General features: G+C 35.9%; 1 protein-coding gene across 1 annotated transcript; it reads left to right on the top strand.

The window, feature by feature from the left end:
* The first annotated feature begins 225 nt into the window (after positions 1–225).
* On the top strand, positions 226–17,621 carry LOC127430977 (lysosome membrane protein 2-like). Its single transcript, XM_051681122.1, has 13 exons — positions 226–717; positions 5,122–5,282; positions 5,686–5,833; positions 5,992–6,186; positions 6,959–7,050; positions 7,422–7,541; positions 8,809–8,987; positions 10,250–10,368; positions 11,434–11,507; positions 11,626–11,677; positions 11,794–11,946; positions 13,635–13,682; positions 14,030–17,621. Exons 1-13 carry the CDS (start codon positions 595–597, stop codon positions 14,159–14,161), a joined length of 1,596 nt encoding a protein of 531 aa, XP_051537082.1. The 5' UTR covers positions 226–594; the 3' UTR covers positions 14,162–17,621.
* The last annotated feature ends 820 nt before the right edge of the window (positions 17,622–18,441 follow it).

Genomic DNA, 18,441 nt, shown 5'->3' on the forward strand with positions numbered 1-18,441 from the left:
ATAAATAAATAAAGCTTATTTTGCAGGTTTCATCCACTCAGTTGTCTTGTTCTTTGTCAGAGTTTTGTCAATAAATTGACTCTTCAGTAAAGAGTATATATTTATTTTGACGATATGACATTTGCATGTGTAAACCCGTCTTAAAAAAGAACTTAAATTGTGACCTAATCTCTGAGGGAGGTTCAACACGCCCCTCGCTCCTAAAAGTGTGTTTCTCATGCATGACTGGCTCATTTAAATCTGGTAAGGGTGGAGGAGAAGACCTTTCGTTTCTCTACATTAGAGCCGATAGTCTCCATCTCCGCATCCGAGCAACACTCCCGCTAATCGCACATCATTGGGATCGTGTATGGTCATTTCCTAATGATAGCGGGGTTGAGAGACTCTGGCTTTGGGACTGTTAGAGAAACGGAGGCACGTCTTCAAGAGGTTCTCAAGTAGTGATTGAAGTTCAGACCAAGTAGCTTTTAGCGAGCTTCCTTTCAGTGTTGAGGAAGACAAAAAGATAGACCAGGTGCTAAAAGGCTCTAATAGTTGTTTAAGAGAGTATAGGTTTTGTATATATACAAATCTAACAATTTGAAACCATCAACGATGACGAGAAGATCTTGTATCATTTACGCCACCGGGATCGTGTGCGCTCATCTAATCATTTTGGGGATCGCCCTTCTGGTGGCTCAAGTCTTCCAAACAATGATTCAAGAACGGATCAAAAAGGTGAGACTTGCATGGAAAAATTGTTATACTAACATAATTCCTCATAAAAGCTCATCTTATGACATATAACCAGCTTTTTAAAGTCCTAAACGAACGAATACTCTTTATATTGAGAGATTGAGAGAAGAGCATCATGGTATTGTGACATCACCAATTCCAATAAACAATTCTAAATTCTAGAATTGCCTCATCAGTAGCTTCAGTCAGATGGTGATACACTGCTATGTGTGGGAAAGGTTCATATTCTTAAAGTCAGAGATGAACAAGGCTACACATTGCATGTCCTGTATTTACACCGGTCATTTGATTTTCTTCTGTAACATTTAGGTGGTCAGAACATGATATCAAAGTACCATGATGTGTAAATGTGGTTTTGTTATTAATTCTGAGTGATCAAAGTGGGCTGTAACCCAGACTGTGACCACTAAGCCCCCGTCTCGCTCTCACATCCACCCCAGCAGTAGTGTGCTGTCTGTCTGTCTGTGAATGAAATGTTGTCCCTAGCTGGTTATTATAGATAATATATCCCTCTTTAATGTTATATAAAAGGTTACGTGCTCATTCAGCATATACATGGTAAGGGGGAGGTGTGCTATATGAGTGGATATTGGGGGAGGGTCTCAGCCTGTTCTCCTTGGAAAAATAGTATTTTTAACCAAGTGCAGTCACTGTTTAATGCGATTTCTTAAACGTGTGGGTGTTCATGTTGGCGAAAGTTTTAATCTGTGAGTCAAGTCAGCTTTGCTGGAAATTATATGCATGTGTCATTTATGGACAGATGAGATGATATAGAGGTATTATAGGGTCTTAAAGAAATTGACCTTCATGATATACTGTTTCTGTAGCTCTGGCATGTTTTTATCCCATACAGACCACAAACATCTTCTCATTGCAGTCCGTTAGACTTAAGTTTTCTTGACAAAACAACTACTTTTCAAGCCCTCTGGTCATGTGTCTTTTGAGTAGGGTGTGGAGTTGGTGGTATGTTAAAGGAGTTAGTATATGCGACAGTGTGTAGCTCTGAGGCAGTTGTTCTTCAATGCTCTGTTTATCTTACTGCCCCTTTTTGAAGTTGAATACATTGGCTAGTGAATGTGTTCATTCCTTGCTGTGAAGTAATCTTAAATGTCATTCAGTGGAGCTCCTGCCAGTGGAATGGCTTTGGAATATCATAGTGTGTATTGTGTAATTTGTAAAAAAAAAAAAAAAAAAAATTTCCAGTGGCTGGTACCACCACTTGACTTAGGGACCGCCTTGGGTAACTGCTGCTTGTCTTGGGTAGTTGTGGCAATTTTTTAATGTTAAGTACTTTCATGAAAAGGACAAATGACCTCACTATAAATATAATAACATTTAATGTTATTATTACCTTGGCTGTAGTTGTTCGATCAAGGTTCTGAAAATGTTCGATCAAGGTTCTGAAAATGGTCTAACACAGTTTGATGTCCATTAAGGACCTTCAAAGACCTCTTCACAAGGTTGTTGAGCACAGCAGTTTTGTTTTCTGAAATATATTTTCTTTAACTTGTTTGATTAGGCCTTCTCTTAATTTATATCATTATATGATCAAATCATTATTAAAGGCTACATATTTTCCCAGCGGACCATGTTTAGGCTCAGAATAGTGACATTATTAAAGGATAATAAGCTGTGGAGAATGTAATCATAGTAAAATTACAAATAATATTTACTTGATGTGTGGTTTGGTGGTTTTTACTCAATTTCACTTTAAAGGAATAGCCTGGTTCATCCAAAAATGAAAATTCTCTCATCATTTACTCACCCTCATGTCATCCTAGATATGTATGACTTTCTTCTGCTGAACACAAACAAAGATTTTAAGAAGAATATTTCAGCTCTGTAGGTCCATACAATGCAAGTGAATGGTGACCAAAACTTTGAAGCTCCAAAAAGCACATAAACGCAGCACAAAACGAATCCATAAGACTTCGGTGGTTTAATCCATATCTTCTGAAGGGACACAATCGGTTTTGGGTGAGACCAGACCAAACTGAAACTCAGTTTTCACAATAAATCTTGACATCTGCACTCTCTAGGCACAATGATGATTTCAAGCTCAGTTGCACTTGACGTATGCACAGAGCGCTAGATGGTGCTATAGGAAGTGTAATCGAGCTTGAAATCATGATCACCAAGGACACTGCTGATGTCAAGATTTATTGTTAAAAATGAGGTACATTTTGGTCTGTTCTCACCCAAAACTTCAGAAGACGTAGATTAAACCACTGGAGTCACATGGATTACTTTTATGCTACCTTTATGTGCTTTTTGGACCTTCAAAATTTTGGTCACCATTCACTTGGTGGCAGTGGCAGCTCAGCGGTTAAGGCTCTGGGTTACTGATCAGAAGGTCGGGGGTTCAAGCCCCAGCACCGCCAAGATGCCACTGTTGGGCCCTTGAGCAAGGCCCTTAACCCTATCTGCTCCAGGGGTGCCGTATCATGGCTGACCCTGCACTCTGACCCCAGCCTAGCTGGGATATGTGAAAAAGAAGAATTTCACCGTATATGTGCAAATGTATAATGTGTGATAAATAAAGAAAATTATAATTAATTAATTAATTATAAACTTGAATTGTATGGACCTACAGAGTTGAGATATTCTAAAAATCTTAGTTTTGGGTGAACTATCCCTTTAATAGCTATCTATGAGCTAAAACGGATTTATTCATTTAGAATCAGAATAACTTTTAGCCCAAGCCTAATTAAGATCTGATGTCAGTTTGGTTTAAAGCAAAAAATACCAAAACAGACATTCAATGAAAACCTAAAAGATTAAGAAAAAGAATCAATGAGTGTGACACAACGTAATCTTACGTTAAAGAAAAGCTATGGTCTCATTTTACTAACAGGGTTGAGCAACTTGAATAGCTACAGATTTTCCTCAGTACTCCATGATTTACTCATGGTAGAGAGAAGGTACTGGGTAACTCCTAATAATAGCGAGCCCATTAGGGCTTCCATGTGAAATATGTTCCTTTGAATAAGTGGTCTGAATTGTTTGAACAAAGATAAAGCTCCTTGTTGTTTTTGTCTTTGGTTTTTGCTGTGATAATAATGCACAATTTAGTCACGAGTGAATTGCTAATTGGTTATGAAATACATTTCAATCTACTATTGCACATTTCTAATTATGTGACTGAGACAGATTAGGTGTAGGAAAACTGATTGAAACACAAAAAAACTCCCTCCAACCAGCTGACCAGTGATGCCAGCAAATAATTTTTCGGAATCAAAAGACCGAAACTTTAAAACTAGAAACTAAGGATTATTTTATTGTTGTTTTAGTGGAGCGGGTGCTCTGCTACAGTGCAGAAGTCATGGCTTCTGTTTTCAGATAGTGTTATCAGCTTTTCAAGGCAAACATTGAAACTGTTTGTTATGAGTTTGTCATGAGTCACCCAGTGAAGCCTTGTTTAGTACTTACTGAACTATACAACAGTGTTTTAGTCACTTTGTTCAGAACTGTAGTAGTAGTTGTTAGTTCTTTGTTTTAAAATGAACATTTGTTCCTCCTTTCCATGTTCAGAAGAAGACACTCTAGAAGTGAGAAGTTTAACTGCTGAATGTACTTTCTGATGTTAAATTCAGTCAGAAACATGTTTGTTTGTGCTACTCTTGTCTTGAACAGATTGCTGATTGTTGATGTTTTTCTTCCTCTTCTACTTTAACTCTGAATCAGTCTGTCTGTCTGCTGAGGTCTTTCCTGTTTTTCCATCATCCCAGCACTCTCTTTTCTGTATGTCTGCTGTATTTCTGAAATCTCAGGGCATTGACATTTCACCTGGAACCTTTATGTAAAGTCAGCTTTCAACAGGCACGCACAAAGCCTTTGTGTTCTTTCTTCCCTAAATTATGGCGAAACTCAGCTTAAACATGCAAAGAGCACTGAGGTTTTACAACAACTCATTAAATGGTTAGTTCACCCAAAAATTAAAGTTCTCTTGTTATTTATCCACCCTCATGTTGTACAAAACCTCTATGACTTTCTTTCTTCCATGGAACACAAAAGGAGATGTTCGGCACAATGTTAGAGACTGACAACCTCAGTCACCATTCACTTTCTTTCTTTCTTTCCATGGATTACTTCTATGCTGCCTTTATGTGTTTGTTGTACCTTCAAAGTTCTGGCCACCATTCACTTGCATTGTATGGACCTACAGAGCTGAGATATTCTTCTTAAAATCTTTGTTTGTGTTCAGCAGAAGAAAGAAAGTCATACACATCTGGAATGGCATTAGAGTTTTCATTTTTGGGTGAACGATCACTTTAAAGAGACCAAACTTATAAAAGTTTATAACATCATATAGAAATCTCCAATCTTATAGGTTACAGACATTGCCTGTTGTCACTCTCTCTTGACTTGAATTTGTTTGATTTACAGGAGATCACACTGGGAGAGAACAGCAGAGTATTGAAGGGTTGGATAAATCCACCGCCTCCTGTTTACATGCAGTATTTCTTCTTCAATGTTACCAATCCAGATGAGATCTTGGCTGGCAAGGCAAAGCCAAAAGTCACTCAAATGGGGCCATACACTTACAGGTGAAGTCTCTAATAGTAATGAAGTTGAGATATTTAATTGTTTGGTTGAATGTTGTAATGTTCAGATACATTGTTTTTGTGCAAGACAACTTCAGCATTAAGGGCTATTTTAAATTATTTGTTTACTGAATGATACAGTCTGTTGTCAGTGACAACCTGAGCACCCCAGTCAGGAAGTGACTCATACATTTTAGAAGATAGGAAACAGGAAATATTTGCCTACCCATTTCAAACTAAATGTCAAATATTAATGATGCACTGGAAAAAATAGAAACAGTGTATTTTTTATTTTTATTTTCCCCCAATGAGTTAACAAAATGTAGATAAAAAAAACAAAAAACAATCAACCAAAAAAGCTAATTTTGATATTAACATTAAATAAAATGTAACTCTCTGTTAACAGGGAATACCGTCCCAGAGAAAATGTCACTTTCCTTGAAAATGGGACAAAAATCTTTGCCACAAACCCCAAGAGCTTTGTGTTTCTTCGCAACATGTCAGTGGGAGATCCTGAGGTTGATCGTGTGACAACAGTTAACATTCCGTTCATTGTAAGATGGCTTTTGTTTGCTTGCTTTTAAATTGGCAACAAATAATTTTACATTTAGACATTTAGATCCATAGCATTTTTATTTTGTCATTTGTTAAACTGATTATCACTGATCCAAATACAAAGAATTTGCTCTAAATTCTCTTTCTTGTTTTTCAGGCTGTAATGAATGAGTTGAATTCCTACTCCTTCTTTTTGAGGACTGCTGTGTCTATGTGGATGGGATCCATGGGGATTGATGTCTTTATGAATCGCACAGTCCATGAGATTTTGTGGGGCTTCAAAGATCCACTGCTGTCTAAACTCCATGCCTTGAGACCTGAAGTGGATGAGCATTTTGGCCTCATGTATAATGTAAGAATCTGAGAGTAATATCATAATATTCCTATTCATAAGGGGTTGGCCAAAATGAAGAGAAAAGTTCAAGTACATTTCTGTCGGTTGCTATAAATGACATTCATGGACAATATTGTCAAAAAAAAGAAAAAGAAAAAGAGTGTCAACTTTGATTAATTTTACCCCCCTGTTTTTGATAGTTTTAGGATATTTTTTTTCTTCTGCACTGTACTTAAAGGGATATTCCACCCCAAAAAAATGAAAATTCTGTTAATATTTACTCACCGTCATGTTGTACCAAACCCATATGACTTTCTATTGTCTGTAGAATACAAAAGATGTCAGGCAAAATGTCTAAAATGACAGTCACCATTCAATTTCTTTGCATGTTTTTTGCCATATATGCGTATCAGACTGGATAATCTTGTGACGTCATTATGATACTGTCCGTCATAGACTGCAGATGTTCACTAGTTTTGACACAGTGGCCTGGTTCACTGTAATTGGTTTTAGACTCTCTTTGGGGATTATATGTGAAATATATTTAGAAAAAGATATTGAATATCCGCAGTTTGTGAGATTTGTAGGAATGATTTCAGGGCATTTGAACCAGTAAATCACTGTACACTAATAAAACATTTAGGCTTTCCCTTTCTGCTTTCATGTCAGAGCAGTTAAATAACCCATTTTCCTACTCATCTTCACTCTTCCCTGACCATTGATTCAGATGTATTTTGTTTAATGGTTTTAACATTTTATTAATTAGCCTATAACTTTTTTTTGACTACAGAAAAATGGAACACATGAAGGTGAATTTGTCTTCCATACCGGAGAGAAGAACTACATGGACTATGGCAAGATTGACACATGGAATGGAATAAGGTACTTCAATATAACCTGCATTGCCTTACTAACATAGTGAGAATATTTGCACACTCACTTGGCTTCTGCTCCCTTTACTTTTGGAAATTGGGTTACACATACACAGCATGCTTGTATTAGATGGTAGACACGTCAGTACCAAAGTATAAAGTCCAGGACAAGAACCAATGCACTATTCAATAACCCCATATCCCCATTTCACTGCCCCAAATTCTTTAAATATCACAAAAAGCATAATTTGTAGATGTGGAGTTGTATTAAAATTTCAGTAAAATAAATAAATAAAGTGAGAGAGAGAGAGAGAGAGAGAGAGAGAAATACATCTTTCTGTTGAAAAACCACCATTTATTTTTTTTCTAATTTTCTTGCAGTCAGATGAATTGGTGGTCGTCTAACCAGAGCAACATGATCAATGGTACTGATGGCAGTGTGTTCCACACCTTCCTGTCCAGGAAAGAGCTCCTCTACATCTTTGCTGCTGATCTATGCCGGTAAGCAATGTGTTTAAAGACTTACAAGCTACTTGGTTACTTCCCAGCAAGCATAAAACATTTGAAAAACATTTCACAATGTCGCTTTGGAATAGCGGTTAGGTAACGTCACACATTTTCAAAAATGATCCAGAAACCACACCTATAATAAAATATAATGATGTAACCAATACATGACGTACAGTTTACGCATTTGACTTGCCAAAAATGACCAAGAAATATGACTAGAGTGCAGAAAATGTGCTGGCTATTTAAATTTACCTGAAACATATACAGTAGCCATGACAAATTCAGAACAGCAAATTAGGAGTCTCAGGCCACGTCCACACTAATACGTTTTTGTTTGAAAATGCACTAATTTCACAAAGTATTGGCCTTCCGTCCACACTGAGATGACACTTTTGTCCAGCAAAACCTGAGCTTTTTGAAAACGCTCTCCTAAGTGGATACATTTGAAAACACAGTCTTCCCGTTTTAGTGTGGTCCAAGGAAATGGAGATATTCGAAAACGATGAAGTATTTGTTGTCATGTGACGCAGTCATGTGATCCATTCAACCCAAAACAATCAAGATGGCGACACATGTTGTAGCGCCGTTGTTGTGCCTGCTATCCATATTTGATATCGTTGTTGAAGTTAAATATTACTTTGTATAACCTTCAAATTGCATTCCTTCAAATGCGACGGGAGGTTTACTCAGAATTGCTGTTCGACGTCGAAATACGAGGACATTTGCGTTTCAGACCGTACATGGAAATGACACAGGGACACATTTTTTCCTCATACGCTGTAAGGGGATTTAAGCATTTTCAGACGTTTCAGTGTGGAGGAACAACTTTTGGAAAACGTTTGAAAACAGCATTGTGGACAGAGAATGTTTCAAAAACGAAAACGCTATTTTTAAATTTAGCCGAATTAATGTGGTTGTAGTCTCATATTTGATCTTTATCCTTCTTTCTTTTGCTCACTAATATTTTTGGTAACAGTTTACTTTGAAAGATGTACTTGGTAAAAACATTTTGACAACTGCATATGTTGTAAATGGTTGGACATGGTAGGTTGCAAGGGGACGTACTAACAACATTTCTGCAATTTTGTGAAAATGTTTTTATTGCCTTAAAACCCTGTTGTATCTGTTGTATTATGTAGGATAAAAGCGTTATTGCAACCTTTTCATGACTTAAAAAAAAACAACCTTTTAGATCATTTGATGATTATTTGTACTCGTACTCATGTTTTTTTTGTTGTTGTTTTTTTTTTGTGTGCAGTTCTATTCATTTAAGTTACGTGAGCGACACAGAGGTGAAGGGTATCCCTGCCTTCCGCTTCGCCCCTCCTTCAGACGTACTGGCTCCCCCTGATGAGAACCCAAGCAATGCTGGCTTCTGCGTGCCTGCTGGAGATTGCCTCGGAAAGGGAGTCCTTAAAGTCAGCGTCTGTCGGCAAGGTACGCCGTGTTTGTTGGAGCAGGTTTTTTTGCTGTTAAAAGTAGTGGGTTTAGTTTTGAAAGGCACAGAAACAAAAGCGTTTCCTAGAACTGCATGGAAAATATGGTCATTTTTTAAATACGGTATTTGTTTAGGCTCTCTGTAGATGCTTGTACTTTCAGAAATACGGTTATCAGTCCTATTTTTCGAGTGATAATAATTATGGTTCTGTTCACACACAGTTCGGTTATTAATGAGAGAGACGACTGCATTCTATAACTGAACTGATGCCCATAAATTTGTAGCACTTAAACACATTTGCAGTAAACCCATGCTGTGTGAATGTAAAATAGGAGTGCATAAAATTGCAGTACTCTAAATAGCTGGTCTAGAATGACGTGTAACCAAACTAATCTAAACCATATGTAAATAGTATTGAATTCCTGGATTTCTCATTACCGATCTGTGGCCCTTCAAACTGGAGTTCATGTTAGATCTGTCTGGGGTTGTTTGCTCACTCCTGGATCATGAAAGAGGCACCAGGGTTCAGCAATTAATGAGTAACTTTTAGTACAATTTTATTGTATTTATCAATCACTTGACCTGCTATAGGTGTCCTCCAACAAATTGCTCTTTCACAGCCTCTATTGCTTCCTCCATAAACTATTAAGCTAATATTATTATCGAACAGTCGTAAACTCTTGCTTTTGTCATGTGAGTACAGCACAGCTGTTTGTATTTGCACATGCTTTGATTAGTCATCTTTCCTCAAGGGCATCATGACCGGTCATTTAATAGTTATATTTAGGGTGTTATTGAAATGGGATAGTAACATACTATATATGAGAGATACTGAGGAACTATGTTTAGCTTATGATCTCAACACCACACAAATGTAGTATTTTGTGCAATTGGTAGGTGATCAGGCCACTATATGGCCAAGTATGTGTCACTCATTTCTTGCTGCAGAAAGAGGACATTTCATTTTCAGCTAGTTTGCTTAAAGACACGAAAACTACCTGAATGTACCATGTAATGGAAAATATCAAAACAAGAGAGATGGAAGATCTAAAAGATGCACATTTTCACACGATGTTCGACATCTTTTTATTATCTTTATGACAGGTTATTAGACAAAGACGTTACTATTTTTGCATATTCACATAGACCTTTTCATTTCCTAAACGTAACTAAACAGGTGCTCTATAAATAACTGTCAACTAATCTGTTTAAAGGAACAACAACTAATGCTTTGCGCTCCAATTTCTCCTTTGATTTATAGGTGCACCCATTGTTGTGTCATTCCCTCATTTCTACCAAGCCGATCATAGCTACATTAATGCCATTGAAGGCATGAATCCAAATGAGGAGGAACACGAAACATACCTCGACATCAACCCAGTAAGCAGCGCAGATGCTTTATAGTTCCTATGTTTTACAGCATGACCTTTTAGTCCTTGTGGTTTTTGTAGTCATATGTAAATAGAATGCACCCCTCCTTACCCCAGCAGAGCAAACTTTGGTAAACACAATTGAATGTGAAACCACACCTGAATTTCCCTAGAAAGCCTGTGATTATTGGATTATCATTGCATTTAATGATGGAAAATTCACCCATTAAGTTTGAGTCCCTTATGTTGTTGTATGATCTTATTCTAAGATACTGAAGGGATAGTTCACTCAGAAATACAAATTCACAGTTTTATTTTTAAATAAAAAATATAAAAAAATTAATAAAAATGATATAAAAAAAAAAAAAGAAAATCATCATTTACTCACCCTCATGCCATCCCAGATGTGTATGAATTTCTTTCTTCTGCTGAACACAAATGAAGATTTTTAGAAGAATATTTCAGATCTGAAGGTCCATACAATGCAACTGAATTGTGACCAGAACTTTGAAGGTCCAAAAGAACATAAAGGCAGCATAAAAGTAATTCATACGACTCCAGTGGTGAAATCTATGTCTTCAGAAGCGATACGATAGGTGTGGGTGAGAAACGGATCAGTTATTTTTACTATAAATTATCCTCCCTGCCCAGTAGGTGACGATATGCACAAATAATACAAATTGCCAAAAACAAAAAAAGAATGTAAAAGTGAAAGTAAAAGTGGAGAATTATAGTTAAAAAGGACTTATATATTGATTTGTTTCTCACCCACACCTATCATATCGCTTCTGAAGACATGGATTTAAACACTGTCTTCTGGATTACTTGTGTGCTGCCTTTATATGTTTTTTGGAGCTTGAAAGGTCTGGTCACCATTCACTTGAATTGTATGGACCTACAAAGCGATTGTGACTTTGGTGACTATGATTAGCGCACTTCTGCAATGGCATCAGGACAATAACTGAAAACCATTAAAAAAAAAATGACTGAGTGCACCTTTAACACTGTATTCTAAATGGAAAAGATAAAGTCTATATGTGATGTTTGACTTTTGTCCCTTGCTTGTTCTCTTCAGACCACAGGGGTCCCCATTCGTGCCTGCAAGAGAGCTCAACTCAATGTCATCCTTAAGAGAGTCAGTGGCTTCCCGTGAGTAAAACATCTTAGAAATCCCCAAACAAAATCATGCGTATTTAGAATGGAAAAAATGCTAATGAAGGTTTTTTCTTTCTTTCTTTCTTTCTTTCATTTTTTTTTATTTTTTTAGCAAAACTAAATTCCTGAATGGGACAATTTTTCCTATCATGTATGTCAACGAGGTGAGTTTCAATTTATTCCAATTACTTTCATACCAGTTTTTCTGTTTGCATACTTTATTTGTTTTCACACCCCACTGCATTTCATTCAGTGCTCTGGAAATGCTTTATATTTTTAGACGGCAACTATTGACGATGAGTCAGCTGCCCAGATGAGAACACTTCTGATGATTGTAACAGTGGTGTCCAATTTCCCTGTCATCATTGTGGGGCTGGGGGTCATTTTACTCGTGGTCCTGATCTTCCTTGTCTGCAGGCATCGCCAGAGAAAGGTAAAAAAGTTTCTTCTATATTGCTGTTAATGTTAATGTTAATGTTAAAGATATGTTGTTCGTAGGTCAAAAACACATTTTTCATTGAACTCTGGTCCTTTTGAAAACGTCCTTGATGTCCTAGCATTTCGGGAGAATATTAACTTTTACTCCATTCACAAAGTCTTTAAAATACCAGAAACCTTACACACCCTTGGCGTCAAAGCCAATTACATGTGTCACTAGCCTTGAAGGCATTAACCTTAGTTATAATTCCCAAGCATGCACCTGCATGAGGGAGCGCATGTGCTTTACCTTCAGTGCATGAATGACTTAAAATGTGTTATTTTATGATACTATTTTTTAGAATGTGCAGCAATTTTCAATTTAATTGGATTGGTCATCAAACTAATCTTACTCATGATCGAATGCTCAAAAACATTTTGTTAGTTAAAAACATTTATTTTACTATTTTATATACACTAATAATTTGGGCTTATGGTTAGATATAAATATAGATTTTATGATCTCGATATCGATTCTTAAGTCCCAAGATCGGGACTTAACTCGTTTTATGCGCTTACTGGCTGATGCCGCTAGTCTTAAAGAGACAGTACCGATTAAGCACTTGTTCTACATATCAATGTAAATACTTGTAAATAGTACAAATAATGCAAGTAAACAATAAAACTAAATATATATATATATATATATATATATATATTACACAGTACTGTGCAAAAATTTTAGGCACTTGTGAAAAACTTTCAAAGTAAGGATTTCTTAAAAAAATTATGACAAAATTTGTTTTCATTAATCAATTAATGTCATACAAAGTCCAGTAAACAGAAAAAGAGCTAAATCAATATTTGGTGTGGCCACCTTTGCGTTCAAAACAGCACCAATTCTCCTAGGTACACCTGGACACAGTTTTTCTTGGTTGTTGGCAGATAGGATGTTCCAAGCTTCTTGGAGAATTCACTACAGTTCTCAGTTTACAGTTTACAGTCTCAATTACTTTGTGTAATCCCAGACTCACCCGATGTTCAGTAGGGGGCTCTGTGAGGGCCATGCCATGTGTTGCAGGGCTCCCTGTTCTTCTATTCTATTCTATTTGCAAAAGTAATGTTTGGGAGTATAAAATGTATATTTCCTATTGACACACTAAAGTAGCAGATATAAATAACCATCTTAAGACAAATGTGCAAAAGACTTTTGCAGAGTAGTGTATATATATATATTTATATATAACAAAAATACAACATAATATATGCAATTTTAAGACATTAATTGATGGAATAGACTGAATTATAACATTTTTCAAAAGCTAAAATGTGACCAATTTGATGAAAAACTAATGAAAAAATATAATTTGTAAAATTAATATTTTCGAATTGTCCCTAGAAGGGTTGCCTAGAAGGTTCCTTTATAATTAAGAGCATTAGCTGAGAGAGAATTTCTTTTATATGTAAGCAAAATGGACATTGTAACAGAAATGTACCCATATGAATCAATAACATATTGAGATCGGAATCGAATCAGAATGATTTGGGAAAACTATATCAATACCCAGCCCTACTAATAATGAGCCTAAAAAGTTTTTTAGTTTTGTTAATTTTTTGACATGAATTTTGCCAATTGATGCATAATTCTGTTATGTTTTCATTTCCAGTAACATTTTCCTCCCCTTTTTTTGTTTTCCAATTCAGAATGAAGTAAAACGTATTGATTTTACTGAAGCTTTTCATTCTTTTGCTGTAAGTCTTCATTTTTTCCTTATACACACATTTTCCTTTCATTTTGTTCAGATTTGCCTGTTATGTCATTTAGTGGACTATTGTTATAATTTTGGGCAAAAGTTTGTTTTTAATTTTTGGAAAAATAACATGCTTTTATTTCTGCAAAACATGTTCATTGCTTTCCTGCACGCTTAACGTTTTGTGATGTAGTTCTGCAGTGTTTCAAAGTATTACATTAGATGTTCATTAAATAGTGTGTTGGTGTAGTGTCCTAGTATTACATGATTTTAAGTTGAAATCTGTTTCTTCAACTTTGATTTTAACATCGTAGACATGGAATCTAACGTTCCTTTTCGTTCTTATAGACGACGAAAGACGAAACGGCTTATACCCAAGTTAGCAACCATGCAGAAAATTCGCCGGAGAACCGCACTAACCAGCCTTTGAGGAACGGCTCTTATATTGCAATGTCACCAGTAGAGGCACAAAAGTGTTGATGAAGATGATTGGTGGAGTCACACCTGGACATCACATCCAGAAATGCATCCTCACCCTTTTTTATGTTTTACTTTTTCCACTGTGCAATTTGTCTTCGGGGGTCAGTCCTCACACACACAAACAACACCAACATTTCCCGAGGGTCACTTGTTTTAAGGTTGACTCATTACTTATTCTTACCTTTTTGAGCATGGCCTTGTCAAACTGCCATATCTCACAAAAAATATGTAAACAAAAAGCTGTCTCTGAGTTCCCAGAGGCTTCTGTTGCCTAGTCATGAGAGGCCTGATAAACACTCTCTTGCCTTTAAAAAAGTATATGAATTGCATGTTCACAGAATCCATAGTTCCTGAAGGGGTCTTAAACCCTGTTAGCATGAGTGAACGTAAGAAGGAACTACTGAAAACCATCCACACTCACTCATGTCTTGGAAAGCCTTTGCTTTTCAAGTGTTTCTTTTCAAATTTCTTCCCACACTACTGTATACAGGTCTGCACAAGTGGGCCTTGAACTAACAAAGCTCTATTTGTCATACCTGATAATGAGCAGATAAATACAAACTATTAAATTACCTCTAAAATGTTTTAGAGGGCTATAAGGTCTGATATGCTAAGAAAAAACTGGGTCTAATCCAGTACTTTGTGTGTATGATTGTTCAAACCAGTATGTGTGTGACTGTATGTGTTTGTATGTCTGCAGGCATGTTCATGCTTGCATGTGTTTGTCACACTGTGGTGAAATGCTCTGGTGGCTCGCTGTTGACCATTTGCACAATGCAGTGTGACAAAAAGTGGACACTAGCGACTTCAGCGGTCCTCTCCATTTCACGCTGTCTGACTCATGGCCAAATTCATTCACTCAACCGATGCCAGAAATGATAACGTCTACTTAAAGTAGGTCCTTAGAAATAGTCACCATGCATTACAAGTCATGCTAGCTTTTTATTCTTTTCATAATGAAAAAACAACAGGCATAGAAGACTCATAAGTGAGACTTCTATGATTTTTTGGCTGCCTTACAAATACTTTAAATGCAAAAATTAGATTTTGCTGCATGGTAATGGTAGGCATAAGATGGAACTCTTTTGGCATTGGGCAGAAGAAACATCAGACTACCTCTGACCAAATCCAGTCTGGAAACATCCGCAAATCAAACATTTCACCGCAAAAGGCGTCTGTTCTATAATCACAAGAGCACAAACATGCTTTCTTGCAGTCTAATCAGTCTTTGACAGCAGAAAGGGTAACAGATCAGCAGGTTTAGGGTTATCAGTGACGTGTGCATGTTTTTCTGTGCACGTTAACCCTCTGTGAGGCAAAAGAGACTTGAATCACTGCTAGTGTCCATCTTGAGTTTTATGTTTGTGTTGCTTTTTTTTGTCAATGATGTTCAAACCTTCGCTATTGCCTCTTAAAAACGAATTAAGGCCATATATAAATCAATTTGAAAAGGATATGATAGCTGCACACTTTCAAGAATATCTTTAAAGTTTTATATATATATATATATATATATATATATATATATATATATATATATATATATATATATACACACTCAAGTCCAGACATGCATTTTATTGTTTTGTCCAAATGAATTGTTTTAGGTGTTTGTTGGAAATTGCCATAACCCATGTTGTTTTGTGTTTGAAAATTGTCCATTGAAGATGTATTATGTATGTGTAAAATCATTCCCATTTTGGAAACATTGGGAACAAATCTAATGCCAAACACTTACTGGGATGATTGACGCTTGTTAATGTTACTTTACTTGACTTAAAGGGATTGTTCACCCAAAAATGAAAATTCTCTCATAATTTACTCACCCTCATGCCATCCCAGATGTGTATAAATGTATTTCTTCTGCTGAACACAAACGAAGATTTTAAGAAGAATATCTCAGCTCTTTTGGTCCATACAATGCAAGTGAATGGGTGCCAGCATTTTGAAGGTCCAAAAATGACACAATTTAGCATAAAATTAATCCAGATTACTTCAGCAGAAGAAAGAAAGACATACACATCTGGGATGGCATGAGAGTGAGTAAATTATGAGAGAGTTTTCATTTTTGGGTGAACTATTCCTTTAAAACCATCTGTTACCTGTTGCAACCATGGTTTCTGTGGATTGCAGTGCACATTGTGGCAAATTTGCTCATGCCATGGATTTAGCTTATCTTTTAAAGATTTAGTGCAAGGTTTAAACTGGAAGCGTTGTGAACTTACAGTGTCTTATGCAGCTGTACCTGACTGAAAACAGAGAGAAAGCAATTGAAGCTTTAGTGTAATTGACCACTAGTCAATTGCAGTGGCTCTTGTGTAGTTATCAGCACACAGTATATAAATGTACAAAAAATGGCCTCTGTCAAAGGCCCTGCTGGACCATTGTATCTCAAGTGGTGGGACGTAAGATGTGACTTGAGTTTGTGAGATCTACAACCTGAGCCATTTCTATACGGTTTCCAGCTTCCTTATGGTGACTTTTGAAACATATTGCCTCTTGTTCACTTGTTCCCTATATGCTTGACCAAAGATAACATTGGTTTTTGTAGATAACTGGTTTGTTTACTTTCCACAGTGCCATCGATTTTCCCATTTAGAAGAGCATAAGAACCTCTTTGTCTACAAGGGCAAATGGAAGAAAAAAAATATTTAAAAGTCAGAAAAATATTTTCCAGAGCAAAGTATGAGTTTATAATGTGTTTAATACAGCAAAGAACTTAAAATGTAAAGTATTGCCACAGTGTGCAAATAAACTCAGTATTATGTATTGACACAGCAATATGACATGTAAAAAGCTAATTTTATTATGAAGTAAAAAGGTTTTGTAATCAGACAAACAATATTTATGTATTCATAAATTCAATGGTATGTACATTATCTGACTTTGTAAGGTATTTTCTTTGGTCCTTTTTCATTTCTATATTTTGTAATTATTTTGTAATATTTCAAGTTTTAATTTTAGTTCCTCCACAGATTTCTGAAGTAGTACCAAGTGAATATTGTCCTAAATCCAAGATGGAACAGTGTATGTGGTCGTAACTAAAAACTATAACTTTGATTGAGAAAGGCTTGTGTTGTATCAGTGGGGTGTGAGCCTATCATGTGTAATGATCTCCTGTTATACAACTTCCTCAAGCTGTCAACATACTGTTTTTGTCCAGCTGGAATAACAAAGGGAAGGCTGAGTGTCTCTGAGTTCCATTTAGGAAGATTGCCATAGTGCCATGTTGGGTACAAGGGAAGTTTCCATTTGCAATCTAACCTTTTTTTTTTCATAGATGAATGATGCCCTCCTTCAGGGATGAGCTTTTAGTGCCACACCATCCTTGTTTATTTCAATTGCTTTAGTAGTGACATGTTAAAAAATGTAGCAAATAGTTTTTCTTTCTTTCCTCTGCCTTCGTTTCAGGGCTTGTAATTTACTCACAACATCTTTGAGGGTGGTCTTAAAAAAACACTGAACATTTCATCTTTTCCTCCTGAAATACATTGCGTTCTTGCTGCTGAGAATGACAATCCTTATGTCATGTTAGGTGCAAAATAATTTCAATTTAATATTAATTTTTAGTTTTGATAAGTTACTCTGCACAAATCTTTCTACAATGCTTTTGTAAACATTTTTAGTGTTATTTGCAAAAAATAATAATAAAAAAAAAAAAAAAAAATGTTGAATTTCTTGCAAATCCTTTTGTTGTCTGCCTTCTGATTTTGTGTCACATAAACTCAGTTTGGGAACACATGTGGCCAAATTGCTTAAATCAGGATCTTTGTCACAGTTTAATAATTAGATTGTAGGAAATGTTTTGGAACTGGATTTTTGGATTTTTCTTATTTCAAATGCACACTTACTTTATAAATACATTTTTCATTTTAAAAACCTTTTAGTTTTTTGCTTGTTTTAAAACTTTATATTTAGTCCTGCAGTGTGTCAAATTAATTTATAAAAGTAAATATATTATATGTAGTCAATTAAAGGAATATTCTAGTTAAGCTCAATCGACAGCTTTCATGGCATAATGTTGATTACCACAAAATAAGAATTAATGTAAGAGAAAAATTATTAGCTTCACATTTCTGACTTTAAACCCTCCAAAAATTAAAAACCCTCCATTCACTTGCATTGTAAGTTACTCACTTTAACCTTGATTTTTTTTTTTCTCAAGAAAATGAAGGAGTCAGTTTTTGTTTTTTTGTTTTTTTTGGTAATCAACATTATGCCACAAATGCTGTCGACTGAGCTTAACTTGTCCTGAACCCAGAATATTCCTTTAATGAGGT

This window comes from Myxocyprinus asiaticus, chromosome 3, assembly GCF_019703515.2.
Source record: "Myxocyprinus asiaticus isolate MX2 ecotype Aquarium Trade chromosome 3, UBuf_Myxa_2, whole genome shotgun sequence".
Lineage (NCBI taxonomy): Eukaryota > Metazoa > Chordata > Actinopteri > Cypriniformes > Catostomidae > Myxocyprinus > Myxocyprinus asiaticus.

Excerpts from the sequence above, each read along its gene's own strand:
- LOC127430977 (XM_051681122.1), top strand. The coding sequence starts at position 595 with ATGACGAGAAGATCTTGTATCATTTACGCCACCGGGATCGTGTGCGCT. Across the intron at positions 5,834-5,991 it reads CAGTTAACATTCCGTTCATT|GCTGTAATGAATGAGTTGAA; the intron begins GTAAGATGGCTT and ends CTTGTTTTTCAG. Across the intron at positions 6,187-6,958 it reads ATTTTGGCCTCATGTATAAT|AAAAATGGAACACATGAAGG; the intron begins GTAAGAATCTGA and ends TTTTGACTACAG.